Genomic DNA, 17761 nt, shown 5'->3' on the forward strand with positions numbered 1-17761 from the left:
GTCAGGGAGGGAGAGGAGGTGGAGTCAGGGAGAGAGGAGGTGGAGAGAGGGAGGGAGAGGAGTCAGGGAGGGAAAGGAGGCGGAGTCAGGGAGGGAGGAGGTGGAGGCGGAGGGAGAGGAGGTGGAGTCAGGGAGGGAGGAGATGGAGAGGAGGCGGAGGCGGAGAGAGAGGAGGCGGAGTCAGGGAGAGGTGGAGTCAGGGAAGGAGAGGAGGCGGAGTAAGGGAAGGAGAGGAGTCAGGGAGGGAAAGGAGGCGGAGTCAGGGAAGGAGAGGAGGTGGAGTCAAGGAGGGAGAAGAGGTGGAGTCAGGGAATGAGAGGTGGGGCCAGGAAGGGAGGAGGTGGAGTCAGGGATAGGCGGAGTCAGGGAGAGAGAGGAGGTGGAGTCAGGGAGGGAGAGGAGGTGGAGTCAGGGAGGGAGAGGAGGCGGAGTCAGGGAGGGAGGAGGTGGAGAGAGGGAGGGAGAGGAGGTGGAGTCAGGGAGGGAGGAGGTGGAGAGAGGGAGGGAGAGGAGGTGGAGTCAGGGAGGGAGAGGAGGCGGAGTCAGGGAGGGAGGAGGTGGAGAGAGGGAGGGAGAGGAGGCGGAGTCAGGGAGGGAGGAGGTGGAGAGAGGGAGGGAGAGGAGGTGGAGTCAGGGAGGGAGAGGAGGCGGAGTCAGGGAGGGAGGAGGTGGAGAGAGGGAGGGAGAGGAGGCGGAGTCAGGGAAAGAGGAATCAGAGAGGAAGGAGAGGCGGAGTCAGGGAAGGAGAGGAGGTGGAGTCAGGGAGGGAGGAGGCAGAGTCAGGGAAGGAGAGGAGGGTGGAATCAGGGAGGGAAAAGGCGGAGTCAGGGTGGGAGAGGAGGTGGAGTCAGGGATAGGCGGAGTCAGGGAAGAGGAGGTGGAGTCAGGGAAGGAGAGGCGGGGCCAGGAAGCAAGAAGGCGGAGTCAGGGAGGGAAAGGAGGTGGACTCATGGAGAGGCGGTGTCAGTGAAAGGAGGTGGAGTCAGGGAATGAGAGGCGGGGCCAGGAAGGAGAGGAGGTGGAGTCAGGGAATGAGAGGTGGGGCCAGGAAGGAGAGGAGGTGGGGTCAGGGAGGGAGAGGAGGTGGAGACAGGGAATGAGAGGCAGGGCCAGGAAGGGAGGAGGCGGAGTCAGGGAGGGAAAGGAGGTGGAGTCAGGGATAGGCGAAGTCAGGGAGGGAGAAGAGGTGGAGTCAGGAATGAGAGGCGGGGCCAGGAAGGGAGGAGGCAGAGTCAGGGAAGGAGAGGAGTCAGGGAGGGAGAGGAGGTGGAGTCAGGGAAGGAGAGGCGGGGCCAGGAAGGGAGGAGGTGGGGTCTGGGAGTTGTAGTTTCCCCAACACCGCGCATTTTGGGGGGTGTCCTGTCGCCTCGGCCCCCTAACCTCTCGTCTTTCGGCGCCCCAGTCTTTCACGCCCTACCGAACGGCCCAGCGCCCCATCGTCACCGTCGTCCAAGTGGGGGCGCACCTGCGAGTAGGTGGAGCGTTGCCTCCCTGGGAGGGTGCCAGCCTGGCTTTTCCTGGAATGCCCTCTCATTTCCTCTCGTTTGAACTCTCACTTCCTCCCGTTTGCCCGTTTCCTCTAGTTTGAACTCTCGTTTCCTCTCGTTTGCCCTCTCGTTTGGTTGGCTTTGCCCGTTTCCTCTCGTTTGCCCGTTTTCTTTGGTTTGCCCTCTCGTTTCCTCTCGTTTGCCCTCTCGTTTGGTTTGGTTTGCCCATTTCCTCTCGTTTGCCCGTTTCCTTTGGTTTGCTTTGCCCGTTTCCTTTGGTTTGCCCTCTCGTTTCCTCTCGTTTGCTCTCTCGTTTGGTTTGCTTTGCCCGTTTCCTCTCGTTTGCCCTCTCATTTCCTCTCGTTTGCCCTCTCGTTTGGTTTGCTTTGCCCGTTTCCTCCCCTTTGCCCATTTCCTTTGGTTTGCCCTCTCGTTTCCTCTCGTTTGTCTTCTTTTCCTCTCATTTCCCCTCATTTCCATTTGTTTCCTCTCACTTCCTTTCATTTGCCCTCCTTTCCCCCTCTTTTCCTCTTCTTTGCCCCCTCACTTCCTTTCACTTGCCTTCACTTCCTTTTACTTGTCCTTTCTTTTCCTCTTATTTGCCCTCTCTTTCCTCTTTCTTCCCTCACTTCTTTTAATTTGCCCCCTTGTTTCCCCTCACTTCCTCTTTTTTGCCCTCTCACTTCCTCTTGTTTCCCCTAATTTCCCCTCATTTCCTTTCATTTCCCCTCATTTCCCCTCATTTCCTCTCACTTCCTCTAATTTGTCCTCTTTTCCTCTTATTTGTTCTCTCTTTTCCTCTCTTTCCTTTCACTTCCTCTCCTTTCCCCTCTCACTTCCTCTCCTTTCCCCTCTCGCTTCCTCTCCTTTCCCCTCTTTTCCTCTCCTTTCACTTCACTTCCTTTCATTTCCCCTCATTTCCTCTTTTACCCTCTCACTTCCTCTCATTTCCCCTCATTTCCTCTCATTTCCTTTTGTTTGCTCTCACTTCCTTTCATTTGCCCTCCTTTCCCGCCTCTTTTCCTCTTCTTTGCCCCTCACTTCCTTTCACTTGCCTTCACTTGTCCTTTCCTTTCTCTTATTTGCCCTCTCGTTTCCTTTCATTTGTCCTCTTTTATTTGCTCTCATTTCCTCTATTTACCCTCTCACTTCCTTTCCTTTGCCCTCTCTTCCTTTCATTTCCTCTCATTTCCTTTCCTTTGCCCTCCTCTTTTCCTCTCCTTCCTCTCCTTCCCTCTCATTTCTCTCTCTTTTTCTCTCCTTTCCCCTTCTTTGCCCTCTCACTTTCTTTCACTTGTCCTTTCTTTTCCTCTTATTTGCCCTCTCTTTTCTTCTTTCTTTCCCCTCACTTCTTTTAATTTGCCCTCTTGTTTCCCTCACTTCCTCTTTTTTGCCCTCTCACTTCCTCTTGTTTCCCCTCACTTCCCCTCATTTCCTCTCATTTCCTTTCATTTCCCTCACTTCCTCTCACTTCCTCTCATTTGCCCTCTTTTCCTCTCATTTGTTCTCTCTTTTCCTCTCTTTTCCTTTCACTTCCATTAATTTGCCCTCTCACTTACTCTCCTTTCCCCTCTCACTTCCTCTCCTTTCCCCTCACTTCCTCTCCTTTCCCCTCTTTTCCTCCCCTTTCCCTTCACTTCCTTTCATTTCCCCTCATTTCCTCTTTTTTACCCTCTCACTTCCTCTCCTTTCCCTCACTTCCTCTCCTTTCCCTTACTTCCTCTCCTTTCCCCTCTTTTCCTCTCCTTTCCCTTCACTTCCTTTCATTTCCCCTCATTTCCTCTTTTTTAACCCTCTCACTTCCTATCGTTTCCCCTCATTTCCTCTTGTTTACCCTCTCACTTCCTCTCCTTTCCCCTCCTTTCCTCTTTTTTACCCTCTCACTTCCTCTCGTTTCCCCTCGTTTCCTTTTTTACCCTCTCACTTCCTCTCCTTTCCCCTCCTTTCCTCTTATTTGCCCTCTCTTTTCCTCTTGCTTCCCTCTTTTCCTCTTTGCCCTCTCACTTCCTTTCACTTGCCCTTTCTTTTCCTCTTCTTTGCCCTCTCACTTCCTCTCGCTTCCCCTTACTTCCTTTCATTTCCCCTTTTCCTCTTTGTTTCCTCTTTCATTTTTCCTCATTTCCTCTTCTTTGCCCTCTCACTTCCCCTCACTTCCTCTCCTTTGCCCTCTCAATTCCTTTCATTAGCCCTCTCAATTCCTCTCATTTCCCCTCACTTCCTCTCATTTCCCCTCACTTCCTCTCATTTCCCCTCACTTCCTCTCCTTTCCCCTCCTTTCCTCTCATTTCCCCTCACTTCCTCTCACTTCCCCTCACTTCCTCTCCTTTCCCCTCTCACTTCCTTTCATTTGCCCTCTCAATTCCTCTCATTTCCCCACACTTCCTCTCATTTCCCTCACTTCCTTCCTCTCCTTTCCCCTCACTTCCTCTCACTTCCTCTCCTTTCCCCTCTCACTTCCTTTCATTTGCCCTCTCAATTCCTCTCATTTCCCCTCACTTCCTCTCATTTCTCCTCACTTCCTCTCACTTCCCCTCACTTCCTCTCCTTTCCCCCTCACTTCCTTTCATTTGCCCTCTCACTTCCTCTCTTTTCCCCTCTCACTTCCTCTCCTTTCCCCTCTCGCTTCCTCTCATTTCCCCTCACTTCCTCTCCTTTCCCCTCACTTCCTCTTATTTGCCCTCTCAACTGCCGCTCGACTGACGGACGCCTTTGATTTCCAACCAGCTCCATTGATCGATTGATCGATCAATTGATTGATTGATTGATCGATCAATTGATTGATTGATTGATTGATTGACGGCCGCCGTTTCCCCCCTTCCAGACCCGGATGCAGGAACTCCACCGCCTGTGGGAACTCCTCCTGGAAAAGACACGGGAAAAGGGGGTCAAACTCCTCCAGGCCCAGAAACTGGTCCAATACCTGCGGGAATGCGAGGACGTCATGGACTGGATCAATGACAAGGTATTGGCGATCGATCGATCCCTCGATGATAAGGAATGGATATTGCTGTTATTTTGCTGTTACACACATATGTGTACACACACACACACACATATATATATATATATATATTCGCAGACACACATACATATATACACACATTTACACACACACAAATATATATATATATACACACACACACACATATACACACGCATTTATACACACACATATATACACACACTCACATATATGCATGCACACACATATATACACACACACATGCATATATACACAAACATATACACATACACACATATGTACACGCATATACACACACACACACATATGTATATACACATATATACATACACGCATGTATACACACACAAACACATTTACACACAAACATATACACACATACATGCATATATACACAAACATATATACACACACACACATACACACACATACATATATACACACATATACACACAAACATATATATACACATACATACATACACACACACACACACACACATATACACACACAAACATATATCTATATACATACACACACATATACACACACACATGTACGCACACGCATATCTACACAAACACACATATATATACACACACACATATATATACTCACATACACACATATATATACATGCACACGCATATGTACACACACACATATACACACACATACACACACATATCTACACACACACATATATACACACACACATATATATATACACACATACATACACACACATATACACACACACATATACACACAAACATATATACACACACACATGTACACACACACGTATCTACACAAACACACACACATATATATACACACACACACACATATATAATACTCACACATACACATACACACATATATATACATGCACACGCATATGTACACACACACATTTACACACACACACACATATATATACATGCACATGCATATATATACACACACACATGCATATATACACAAACATATACACATACACACATATACACACACACACACACACATATATATATACACAGACATATACATACATGCATGTATACACACACAAACACATTTAAACACAAACATACACACACACACAGACATGCATATATACACAAACATATATGCACACAAACATGTATACACACACATATACACACACATATATATATATATACACACACACATAGATATACACACACACACAAACATATATCTATATACATACACACATACACACACACACACACACACACACATGTACGCACACACATATCTACACACACACATATATATATACTCACACTTTATACAAACACACATATATATACATGCACACGCATGTGTACACACACACACATGTACACACACACATATATACACAAACACACACCTACACACACCCAGGAAAAGGGGGTCAAACTCCTTTATAAACACATTTACACACACATATACACACGCACACACACACACATATATACACACACACACATATACACACAAACAAACATATATACAGACATATACACAGAAACATGTATACTCAAACACACATATATACACGAACACACACACACACACACACACACACATATATACACACACTCACACATATATACACACTTACACACACACAATGACAAGGTATTGGCGATCGATCGATCCCTCGATGATCCCTCTGTTATTTTGCTCTTACACACACACATATGTACACACACACATTATATATACACACACTCACATATACACACACACATTGATACACACACACATAAACATTTATATACACACACATATATACACAAACATATACACACACACACACACACATATATATATATATATATACATACACACACACATATATTCACGAACACACATATATTTGCACACACACATACACATATATATACACACGCACTCACACATATACACACACACACACAAACACATACATACATGTATATATATATATCTATATACACACACAGACACACACACACAAACATACAAACACACACATATATATAAACACATATATACACTCACACACACATGTATATCTGTATATACACACACATATACACACACACACACACACATATATATACACACACACACAAATACACACACACACACATATATATATACACACACAGACACACACAAACAAACATACAAACACACACACAAATGTATACACACATACACAAATGTATACACACACACATATACACACACACACACAGAGACACACACAGAGACACACATATATACACACACCCAGAAACACACACACATATACACAGACACACACATATATATACACACACACACTCACACTCTCACCTATACACACACAGACACACATACACATGCACACAGACACACACACAAACATACAAACACACACACACACAAATGTATACACACACACATATATACACTCACACATACACACACACACACACATATACACACATACACACACATATATAAGCACATATACACACACATATATAAACACACACACACGCATATATACACACACACACTCACACTCACATATACACAAACACACACATATACACACACACATATATAAGCACACATACACACACACACCCCAGCATATATACACACACACACTCACATACACACACACATACACACACACATATATATACACACAAACACGTTTATACACAAACACACACATATACACACATGCACATAGATACACACACAGATACACACAAACACACACACAGATACACACACACACGACTGGTCCCGATTGTGCGATGGCGCTTGTCGCGCTTGACCCCTGCTTCCTGTTTCCTGTTTCCAGGAAGCCATTGTCACCTCGGAGGAACTGGGCCAGGATCTGGAGCATGTGGAAGTGCTGCAGAAGAAGTTTGAGGAGTTCCAGACGGACCTGGCGGCGCACGAGGAAAGAGTCAACGAAGTGAACCAGTTTGCCGGGAAGCTGGTGCAGGTGAGAGGAAGGGAGGGAGGAAGTAAGGAAGGAAGGAGAGAAGGAAGGAAGGGAAGGAAGGAAGGAGGGAGAGAGAGAGAGAGAAGGAAGGAGGGAAGGAAGGAAGGAAGGAGGGAGGAAGGAAGGAAGGAGGCAGAGAAGGAAGGAAGGGGAGGAGGGAGGAGGGAGGAAAGAGTCAATGAAGTGAACCAGTTTGCCGGGAAGCTGGTGCAGGTGAGAGGAAGGAAGGGAGGAAGTAAGGAAGGAAGGAGAGAAGGAAGGAAGGGAAGGAAGGAAGGAGGGAGAGGGAGAGAGAGAGAAGGAAGGAGGGAAGGAAGGAAGGAAGGAGGGAGGAAGGAAGGAAGGAGGCAGAGAAGGAAGGAAGGGAAGGAAGGAAGGAGGGAGACAGAGAGAAGGAAGGAGGGAAGGAAGGAAGGAGGGAGGAAGGAAGGAAGGAGGCAGAGAAGGAAGGAAGGGAAGAAGGGAGGAGGGAGGAAAGAGTCAACGAAGTGAACCAGTTTGCCGGGAAGCTGGTGCAGGTGAGAGGAAGGGAGGGAGGAAGTAAGGAAGGAAGGAGAGAAGGAAGGAAGGGAAGGAAGGAAGGAGGGAGAGAGAGAGAGAGAAGGAAGGAGGGAAGGAAGGAAGGAAGGAGGGAGGAAGGAAGGAAGGAGGCAGAGAAGGAAGGAAGGGGAGGAGGGAGGAGGGAGGAAAGAGTCAATGAAGTGAACCAGTTTGCCGGGAAGCTGGTGCAGGTGAGAGGAAGGAAGGGAGGAAGTAAGGAAGGAAGGAGAGAAGGAAGGAAGGGAAGGAAGGAAGGAGGGAGAGGGAGAGAGAGAGAAGGAAGGAGGGAAGGAAGGAAGGAAGGAGGGAGGAAGGAAGGAAGGAGGCAGAGAAGGAAGGAAGGGAAGGAAGGAAGGAGGGAGACAGAGAGAAGGAAGGAGGGAAGGAAGGAAGGAGGGAGGAAGGAAGGAAGGAGGCAGAGAAGGAAGGAAGGGAAGAAGGGAGGAGGGAGGAAAGAGTCAACGAAGTGAACCAGTTTGCCGGGAAGCTGGTGCAGGTGAGAGGAAGGGAGGGAGGAAGTAAGGAAGGAAGGAGAGAAGGAAGGAAGGGAAGGAAGGAAGGAGGGAGAGAGAGAGAGAGAAGGAAGGAGGGAAGGAAGGAAGGAAGGAGGGAGGAAGGAAGGAAGGAGGCAGAGAAGGAAGGAAGGGGAGGAGGGAGGAGGGAGGAAAGAGTCAATGAAGTGAACCAGTTTGCCGGGAAGCTGGTGCAGGTGAGAGGAAGGAAGGGAGGAAGTAAGGAAGGAAGGAGAGAAGGAAGGAAGGGAAGGAAGGAAGGAGGGAGAGGGAGAGAGAGAGAAGGAAGGAGGGAAGGAAGGAAGGAAGGAGGGAGGAAGGAAGGAAGGAGGCAGAGAAGGAAGGAAGGGAAGGAAGGAAGGAGGGAGACAGAGAGAAGGAAGGAGGGAAGGAAGGAAGGAGGGAGGAAGGAAGGAAGGAGGCAGAGAAGGAAGGAAGGGAAGAAGGGAGGAGGGAGGAAAGAGTCAACGAAGTGAACCAGTTTGCCGGGAAGCTGGTGCAGGTGAGAGGAAGGGAGGGAGGAAGTAAGGAAGGAAGGAGAGAAGGAAGGAAGGGAAGGAAGGAAGGAGGGAGAGAGAGAGAGAGAAGGAAGGAGGGAAGGAAGGAAGGAAGGAGGGAGGAAGGAAGGAAGGAGGCAGAGAAGGAAGGAAGGGGAGGAGGGAGGAGGGAGGAAAGAGTCAATGAAGTGAACCAGTTTGCCGGGAAGCTGGTGCAGGTGAGAGGAAGGAAGGGAGGAAGTAAGGAAGGAAGGAGAGAAGGAAGGAAGGGAAGGAAGGAAGGAGGGAGAGGGAGAGAGAGAGAAGGAAGGAGGGAAGGAAGGAAGGAAGGAGGGAGGAAGGAAGGAAGGAGGCAGAGAAGGAAGGAAGGGAAGGAAGGAAGGAGGGAGACAGAGAGAAGGAAGGAGGGAAGGAAGGAAGGAGGGAGGAAGGAAGGAAGGAGGCAGAGAAGGAAGGAAGGGAAGAAGGGAGGAGGGAGGAAAGAGTCAACGAAGTGAACCAGTTTGCCGGGAAGCTGGTGCAGGTGAGAGGAAGGGAGGGAGGAAGTAAGGAAGGAAGGAGAGAAGGAAGGAAGGGAAGGAAGGAAGGAGGGAGAGGGAGAGAGAGAGAGAGAAGGAAGGAGGGAAGGAAGGAAGGAAGGAGGGAGGAAGGAAGGAAGGAAGGAGGCAGAGAAGGAAGGAAGGGGAGGAGGGAGGAGGGAGGAAAGAGTCAATGAAGTGAACCAGTTTGCCGGGAAGCTGGTGCAGGTGAGAGGAAGGAAGGGAGGAAGTAAGGAAGGAAGGAGAGAAGGAAGGAAGGGAAGGAAGGAAGGAGGGAGAGGGAGAGAGAGAGAAGGAAGGAGGGAAGGAAGGAAGGAAGGAGGGAGGAAGGAAGGAAGGAGGCAGAGAAGGAAGGAAGGGAAGGAAGGAAGGAGGGAGACAGAGAGAAGGAAGGAGGGAAGGAAGGAAGGAGGGAGGAAGGAAGGAAGGAGGCAGAGAAGGAAGGAAGGGAAGAAGGGAGGAGGGAGGAAAGAGTCAACGAAGTGAACCAGTTTGCCGGGAAGCTGGTGCAGGTGAGAGGAAGGGAGGGAGGAAGTAAGGAAGGAAGGAGAGAAGGAAGGAAGGGAAGGAAGGAAGGAGGGAGAGAGAGAGAGAGAAGGAAGGAGGGAAGGAAGGAAGGAAGGAGGGAGGAAGGAAGGAAGGAGGCAGAGAAGGAAGGAAGGGGAGGAGGGAGGAGGGAGGAAAGAGTCAATGAAGTGAACCAGTTTGCCGGGAAGCTGGTGCAGGTGAGAGGAAGGAAGGGAGGAAGTAAGGAAGGAAGGAGAGAAGGAAGGAAGGGAAGGAAGGAAGGAGGGAGAGGGAGAGAGAGAGAAGGAAGGAGGGAAGGAAGGAAGGAAGGAGGGAGGAAGGAAGGAAGGAGGCAGAGAAGGAAGGAAGGGAAGGAAGGAAGGAGGGAGACAGAGAGAAGGAAGGAGGGAAGGAAGGAAGGAGGGAGGAAGGAAGGAAGGAAGGAGGCAGAGAAGGAAGGAAGGGAAGAAGGGAGGAGGGAGGAAAGAGTCAACGAAGTGAACCAGTTTGCCGGGAAGCTGGTGCAGGTGAGAGGAAGGAGGGAGGAAGTAAGGAAGGAAGGAGAGAAGGAAGGAAGGGAAGGAAGGAAGGAGGGAGAGAGAGAGAAGGAAGGAAGGAAGGAAGGAAGGAGGGAGGAAGGAAGGAAGGAGGCAGAGAAGGAAGGAAGGGAAGAAGGGAGGAGGGAGGAAAGAGTCAACGAAGTGAACCAGTTTGCCGGGAAGCTGGTGCAGGTGAGAGGAAGGGAGGGAGGAAGTAAGGAAGGAAGGAGAGAAGGAAGGAAGGGAAGGAAGGAAGGAGGGAGAGGGAGAGAGAGAGAGAGAAGGAAGGAGGGAAGGAAGGAAGGAAGGAGGGAGGAAGGAAGGAAGGAGGCAGAGAAGGAAGGAAGGGAAGAAGGGAGGAGGGAGGAAAGAGTCAATGAAGTGAACCAGTTTGCCGGGAAGCTGGTGCAGGTGAGAGGAAGGGAGGGAGGAAGTAAGGAAGGAGAGAAGGAAGGAAGGAATGAGGGAGGAAGGAAGGAAAGAAGGAAGGAAATGAAGAGAAAGGAGGGAAAGAAGGAGGAAGGGAGGGAGGGAGGAAAGAGTCAACGAAGTGAACCAGTTTGCCGGGAAGCTGGTGCAGGTGAGAGGAAGGGAGGGAGGAAGTAAGGAAGGAGAGAAGGAAGGAAGGAATGAGGGAGGAAGGAAGGAAAGAAGGAAGGAAATGAAGAGAAAGGAGGGAAAGAAGGAGGAAGGGAGGGAGGGAGGAAAGAGTCAACGAAGTGAACCAGTTTGCCGGGAAGCTGGTGCAGGTGAGAGGAAGGGAGGGAGGAAGTAAGGAAGGAGAGAAGGAAGGAAGGAATGAGGGAGGAAGGAAGGAAAGAAGGAAGGAAATGAAGAGAAAGGAGGGAAAGAAGGAGGAAGGGAGGGAGGGAGGAAAGAGTCAACGAAGTGAACCAGTTTGCCGGGAAGCTGGTGCAGGTGAGAGGAAGGGAGGGAGGAAGTAAGGAAGGAGAGAAGGAAGGAAGGAATGAGGGAGGAAGGAAGGAAAGAAGGAAGGAAATGAAGAGAAAGGAGGGAAAGAAGGAGGAAGGGAGGGAGGGAGGAAAGAGTCAACGAAGTGAACCAGTTTGCCGGGAAGCTGGTGCAGGTGAGAAGAAGGGAGGGAGGAAGGAGGGAGGAAGTAAGGAGGAAGTAAGGAGGGAGGGAGAGAAGGAAGGAGGGAGGGAGGGAAGAAGGGAGGAAGGAAGGAAGGAGGAAGTAAGGAGGAAGGGAGGAAGGAAGGAAGGAGAACAAGAGATAGAGGGAGATAGAAGGGGAGAGAGAGGGAGGGAAAGAAGGAAGGAGAGGGAGAGAGAGAAGGAAGGAAGGAAGGAGAGGGAGAGAGAGAAGGAAGGAAGGAGGGAGGGAAGGAAGGAAGCAAGGAAGGAGAGAAGCAGGGGAAAAGAGGAGGGAGGAAGGAAGGATGGAAGGAAAGGGAGGAGGGAGGAAAGAGTCAACGAAGTGAACCAGTTTGCCGGGAAGCTGGTCCAGGTGAGAGGAAGGAAGGGAGGAAGTAAGGAAGGAGAGAAGGAAGGAAGGAATGAGGGAGGAAGGAAGGAAAGAAGGAAGGAAATGAAGAGAAAGGAGGGAAAGAAGGAGGAAGGGAGGGAGGGAGGAAAGAGTCAACGAAGTGAACCAGTTTGCCGGGAAGCTGGTGCAGGTGAGAGGAAGGGAGGGAGGAAGTAAGGAAGGAGAGAAGGAAGGAAGGAATGAGGGAGGAAGGAAGGAAAGAAGGAAGGAAATGAAGAGAAAGGAGGGAAAGAAGGAGGAAGGGAGGGAGGGAGGAAAGAGTCAACGAAGTGAACCAGTTTGCCGGGAAGCTGGTGCAGGTGAGAAGAAGGGAGGGAGGAAGGAGGGAGGAAGTAAGGAGGAAGTAAGGAGGGAGGGAGGGAGAGAAGGAAGGAGGGAGGGAGGGAAGAAGGGAGGAAGGAAGGAAGGAGGAAGTAAGGAGGAAGGGAGGAAGGAAGGAAGGAGAACAAGAGATAGAGGGAGATAGAAGGGGAGAGAGAGGGAGGGAAAGAAGGAAGGAGAGGGAGAGAGAGAAGGAAGGAAGGAAGGAGAGGGAGAGAGAGAAGGAAGGAAGGAGGGAGGGAAGGAAGGAAGCAAGGAAGGAGAGAAGCAGGGGAAAAGAGGAGGGAGGAAGGAAGGATGGAAGGAAAGGGAGGAGGGAGGAAAGAGTCAACGAAGTGAACCAGTTTGCCGGGAAGCTGGTCCAGGTGAGAGGAAGGAAGGGAGGAAGGAGGAAGGAAGGAGAGAAGGAGGAAAGGAAGGAAGGAGGGAGGGAGGAGGGAGAGAAGGAAGGAAGGGAGGAGGGAGGAAAGAGTCAACGAAGTGAACCAGTTTGCCGGGAAGCTGGTCCAGGTGAGAGGAAGGAAGGGAGGAAGGAGGAAGGAAGGAGAGAAGGAGGAAAGGAAGGAAGGAGGGAGGGAGGAGGGAGAGAAGGAAGGAAGGAAGGAGGGAGGGAGGAGGGAGGAAAGAGTCAACGAAGTGAACCAGTTTGCCGGGAAGCTGGTGCAGGTGAGAGGAAGGAAGGGAGGAAGGAGGAAGGAAGTAAGGAGGGAGGGAAGGAAGGAAGGAGGGAGAGAAGGAAGGAAGGAGGGAAGGAAGTGAACCAGTTTGCCGGGAAGCTGGTCCAGGTGAGAGGAAGGAAGGGAGGAAGGAGAGAAGGAAGGAAGGAAGGAAGGAGAGAGAGAAGGAAGGAAGGAAGGGAGGAGGGAGAGAAGGAAGGGAGGGAAGGAAGGAAGGAGGGAGAGAAGGAAGGAAGGAGGGAAGGAAGTGAACCAGTTTGCCGGGAAGCTGGTCCAGGTGAGAGGAAGGAAGGGAGGAAGGAGGAAGGAAGGAAGGAGGGAGGAAAGAAGGAAGGGAAGAAGGGAGGAGGGAAGGGAGGAGGGAAGGAGGGAAGGAAGTGAACCAGTTTGCCGGGAAGCTGGTCCAGGTGAGAGGAAGGAAGGGAGGAAGGAGAGAAGGAAGGAAGGAAGGAGGGAGAGAAGGAAGGAAGGGAGGAGGGCGAGAAGGAAGGGAGGGAGGGAGGGAGAAGGGAGGAGAGTCAACGAAGTGAACCAGTTTGCTGGGAAGCTGGTCCAGGTGAGAGGGAGGGAGGGAGGAAGTAAGTAGGAAGTAAGGAGGGAGGGAGAGAAGGAAGGAAGGAAGGGAAGAAGGGAGGGAGGAAGGAAGGAGGGAGGGAGGGAAGAAGGGAGGAAGGAGAGAGAGAAGGAAGGAAGGAAGGAAGGAAGGAAGGTGGAGAAAGAGGAAGAAGGAAGGAAGGAGAGAGAGAGAGAAGGAAGGAATGAAGGAAGGGGGAGAGAGAAAGAGAGAGAGGGATAGAGATAGAGAGAAGGAGAGAGAGAAGGAAGGGGAGAGAGGGCAGAGAGAGAAGGAAGGAAGGAAGGAGGGAGGGAGAGAGAGAAGGAAGGAAGGGAGGAGGGAGGAAGGAAGGAAGGAAAGGAGAGGGAGAAAAGGAGGAAGGAAGGGAGGGAGGGAGGGAGGAGGGAAGGAAGAAGGGAAGGAGAAAGTGAGGGAAGGAAGGAGAGAGGGAGGGAGGGAGGGGGAAGGAAAGGAAGGAGAGAAATAGGGAAGGAGGGAAGGAAGGAGTGAAGGAAGGAAGGAGGGAGGGAGGGAGAGAAAGACGGGAGGGAGAGAAGGAAGGAAGAAAGGAAGAAAGGAAGGAGAGAGGAAGGATGGAAGGAAGGAAGGGAGGGAGGGAGGGAGAGAAGGAAGGAAGGAAGGCGAGAAGGAAGGAAGGAAGGAAGGAAGGAAGGAAGGAAGGAGAGAAGGAAGGAAGTAAGAAAGAAAGGAGAGAGGAAGGATGGAAGGAAGGAAGGGAAGAAGGGAGGAAGGAAGGTGGGAGAGAGAGAAGGAAGGAAGGGAAGGAGGGAGGAAAGAGTCAACGAAGTGAATCACTTTGCCGGGAAGCTGGTCCAGGTGAGAGGAAGGAAGGAGGGAGGAAGTAAGGAGGAAGTAAGGAGGGAGGGAGGGGAGAAGGAAGGAAGGAAGGAAGGGAGGGGGAGGGAAGAAGGAAGGAAGGGAGGGAGGAAGGAAGGGAGAGAAGGAAGGGAAGAAGGGAGGAAGGATGGATGGAAGGAAGGAAGGAGGTAGGGAGGGAGGGAGAGAGGGAAGGAGGGAGGGAGGAGGGGAGGAGGAAGGAAGGAAGGAGGGAGGGAGGGAAGGAGAGGAAGGAAGGAAGGAAGGAAGGAGACAGAGAGAAGGGGGAAGGAAGGAAGGAGAGAAGGAAGGAAGGAAGGGAAGAAGGGAGGAGGGAGGAAAGAGACAACGAAGTGAACCAGTTTGCCGGGAAGCTGGTCCAGGTGACAGGAAGAAAGTGAGGAAGGAGGGAGGAAGTAAGGAGGAAGTAAGGAGGGAGGGAGAGAAGGAAGGAAGGAAGGAGGGAAGGAAGGAGAAAAGGAAGGAATGAGGGAAGGAAGGAGAGAAGGAAGGAATGAGGGAAGGAGGAAGGAAGGAAGGAGGGAAGGAGGAAGGAAAGAGGGAGAGAGGGAAGGAGAGAGGAAGGAAGGAAAGGAGACAGAGAGAAGGGGGAAGGAAGGAAGGGAAGAAGGGAGGAGGGAGGAAAGAGTCAACGAAGAGAGGGAAGGAAGGAAGGGAGGAAGGAGGAAGGAAGGGAGGAAGGAAGGAGGGAGAGAAGGAAGGGAGGGAAGAGGGAGAGAAGGAAGGAAGGAAGGAGAGGAAGGAAGGAAGGAAGAAGGAAGGAGGGAGGAAGGATGGAAGGAAGAAGAGAAGGAAGGAAGGGAAGGAGGGAGGGAGAGAAGGAAGGAAGAAAGGAAGGAGAGAGAAGGAAGGAAGGGAGGGAGGGAGGGAGGCAGGAGGGGGAGAAGGAAGGAAGGAGAGAGGAAGGATGGAAGGAAGGGAGGAAGGAGGGAGGAACGAAGGAGAGAGGAAGGAGGGAGGGAGAGAAGGAAGGAAGGGAGAGAAGGAAGGAAGGAGGGAGGGAGAGAAGGAAGGAAGGAAGGAAGGAAGGAAGGAAGGAAGGAGGGAGGGAGGGAAGGAAGGAAGGGAAGAAGGGAGGAAAGAGTCAACGAAGTGAACCAGTTTGCCGGGAAGCTGGTCCAGGTGAGAGGAAGGAAGGGAGGAAGGAGGAAGGAAGGAGGAGAAGAAGGGAGGGAGAGAAGAAGGAAGGAAGGAGGGAGAGAAGGAAGAGAGGAAGGAAGAAAGGAACGAGAGAGGAAGGATGGAAGGAAAGAAGGGAAGAAGCGAGGGAGGAAGGAAGGAAGGAAGGAAACAGGAGCAGGAAATGAAGGTAAAAAAAGAAAGAAAGATTAAGGAAAGAAAGAAGGAAGGTGGAGGAAAAAGGAAGGAAACAGAAGGAAGGGAGGAGGGAGGGAGGAGGAAAGAAAGGAGGAAAGGAAGGAGGGAGGGAAGAAAGAAAGAAAGAAAGAAAGAAAGAAAGAAAGAGGGACAAAGGAAGGAGGAACAAAGGAAGGAGGGAAGGAAGGAAGGAGGAAGGAAGGTAAAAAAGAAAGAAACATTAGGGAAAGAAAGAAGGAAGGGGGAGGAAAAAGGAAGGAAACAAGGAAGGGAGCAGGGAGGAAGGAAGGAAGGAAGGAAGAAAGAAAAGGGAGGAAGGAAGGAAGTGAACCAGTTTGCCGGGAAGCTGGTCCAGGTGAGAGGAAGGAGGGAAGGAAGGAGGGAAGGAAGGAGGGGGGAGGGAAGAAAGAAAGAAAGAAAGAAAGAAAGAAAGAAAGAAAGAAAGAAAGAAAGACGGATCAGAAAGAGGGACAAAATGAGGAAAAAACGAAGGAGGGAAGGAAGGAATTAAGGAGGGAGGGAGGAAGGAAGGAGGGAGGGAGGAAGAAAGAAAGAAAAAGGAATGAAGGAAGGGAGGAAGTGAACCAGTTTGCTGGTCCAGGTAAGAGGAAGGAAAGAAAGAAGGAAGGGGAGGAAAAAGGAAGGAAATGGATGAGGGAGGGAGGAGGGAAGGAAGGAGGGAAGGAAGGAAGGAGGGAGGGGAGAGGAAGGAAGGAAGGAGGGAAGGAGGAAGGAGGGAGGGAGGGAGGAAGTGAACCAGTTTGCCGGGAAGCTGATCCAGGTAAGAGGAAGGAAGGAAGGAAGGAAGGAAGGAAGGAAGGAAGGAAAGAAACAGGAGCAGGGGAGGAAGGAAGAAAAGGAAAGGAGGGAGGGAGGGAGGGAGGAAGGAAGGAGAGAGGGAGGGAAGGAAGAAAAGGGCGGGAGGGAAGAAAGGAAGGAGGGAGGGAGGGAGGGAAGGAGAGTGGGAAGGAGAGAGGAAGGAAAGAGGGAGGGAAGGAAGTCAACGAAGTGAACCCGTTTGCCATCAACCCCCCCCCCAGCGAAACGACCCCTTAATTCTCATTTATCGGGGCGAAAATAAATGGATTTATGATCGGATTTTGGATCGGTTCCCATCCCACCCTGTCGCTTCCCTTTTCTCCAGGAGCAGCACCCGGAAGAGGAAGTGATCCGCTCCAAACAGGAAGAGGTCAACGCTTCCTGGCAGCGGCTGAAGGGATTGGCTCTCCAGAGACAGGGGAAGCTTTTTGGGGCGGCCGAAGTCCAGCGCTTCAACAGGTGGCCGGTTTTTCCTTATTTTATTTCATTTCATTTCATTTTTTAAAAATGTTTTATATTTTATTTTATATTTTATTTTATTTTATTATTTTATTTTATTTTATTATTTTATTTTATTCTATTTTATATTTTATTTTATTATTTTATTTTCTTTCAATTTATTTTATTTTATTTCAATTTATTTTATTTTATTTTGATTCATTTTATTTTAGTTTATGCTATTTCTTGTCATTTCATTTGATTTCATTTGATTTCCATTTCGTTTCACTTGATTTTATTTTATTTTATTTCAATTCATTTTATTTCATTTCATTTTAGTTTATTTCAATTCATTTCAATTCATTTTAGTTTATTTTATTTCAATTCATTTTATTTTATTTCAATTCATTTTATTTTATTTTATTTCAATTCATTTTATTTTATTTCAATTCATTTTATTTTATTTTATTTCAATTTATTTTATTTTACTTCATTTTATTTTATTTTATTTTATGTTATTTGAATTCATTTTATTTTATTTCAACTTATTTTATTTTATTTCAATGCATCTTATTTTATTTTATTTCAATTCATTTTATTTTATTTCATTTCATGTTACTTCATTTCATTTCATTTCATTTCCATTTCTTTCATT

At 49.4% G+C, this 17761-nt stretch overlaps 1 protein-coding gene and 1 long non-coding RNA gene across 2 annotated transcripts in view; one reads left to right on the forward strand and one right to left on the reverse strand.

Moving 5' to 3' along the window:
* LOC309524275 (spectrin alpha chain, non-erythrocytic 1-like) overlaps positions 1-17761 on the forward strand; it is a 199323-nt gene that overhangs the window by 5083 nt on the left and 176479 nt on the right. Inside the window, 4 exon segments of the mRNA XM_082208732.1 lie at positions 4309-4449; positions 7331-7447; positions 15610-15654; positions 16994-17127. Of these exon segments, the coding sequence (XP_082064858.1) occupies positions 4309-4449; positions 7331-7447; positions 15610-15654; positions 16994-17127 (437 nt within the window).
* Positions 3121-4108, reverse strand: LOC309523838. The gene is made up of 3 exons (XR_014215655.1): positions 4045-4108; positions 3703-3745; positions 3121-3180 (listed from the first exon to the last, which is right to left on the reverse strand). It is a non-coding gene; the product is annotated as an uncharacterized lncRNA (long non-coding RNA).

The sequence above is a fragment of the Podarcis vaucheri genome, assembly GCF_965113315.1.
Source record: "Podarcis vaucheri genome assembly, chromosome: Z".
Classification (NCBI taxonomy): Eukaryota; Metazoa; Chordata; class Lepidosauria; order Squamata; family Lacertidae; genus Podarcis; species Podarcis vaucheri.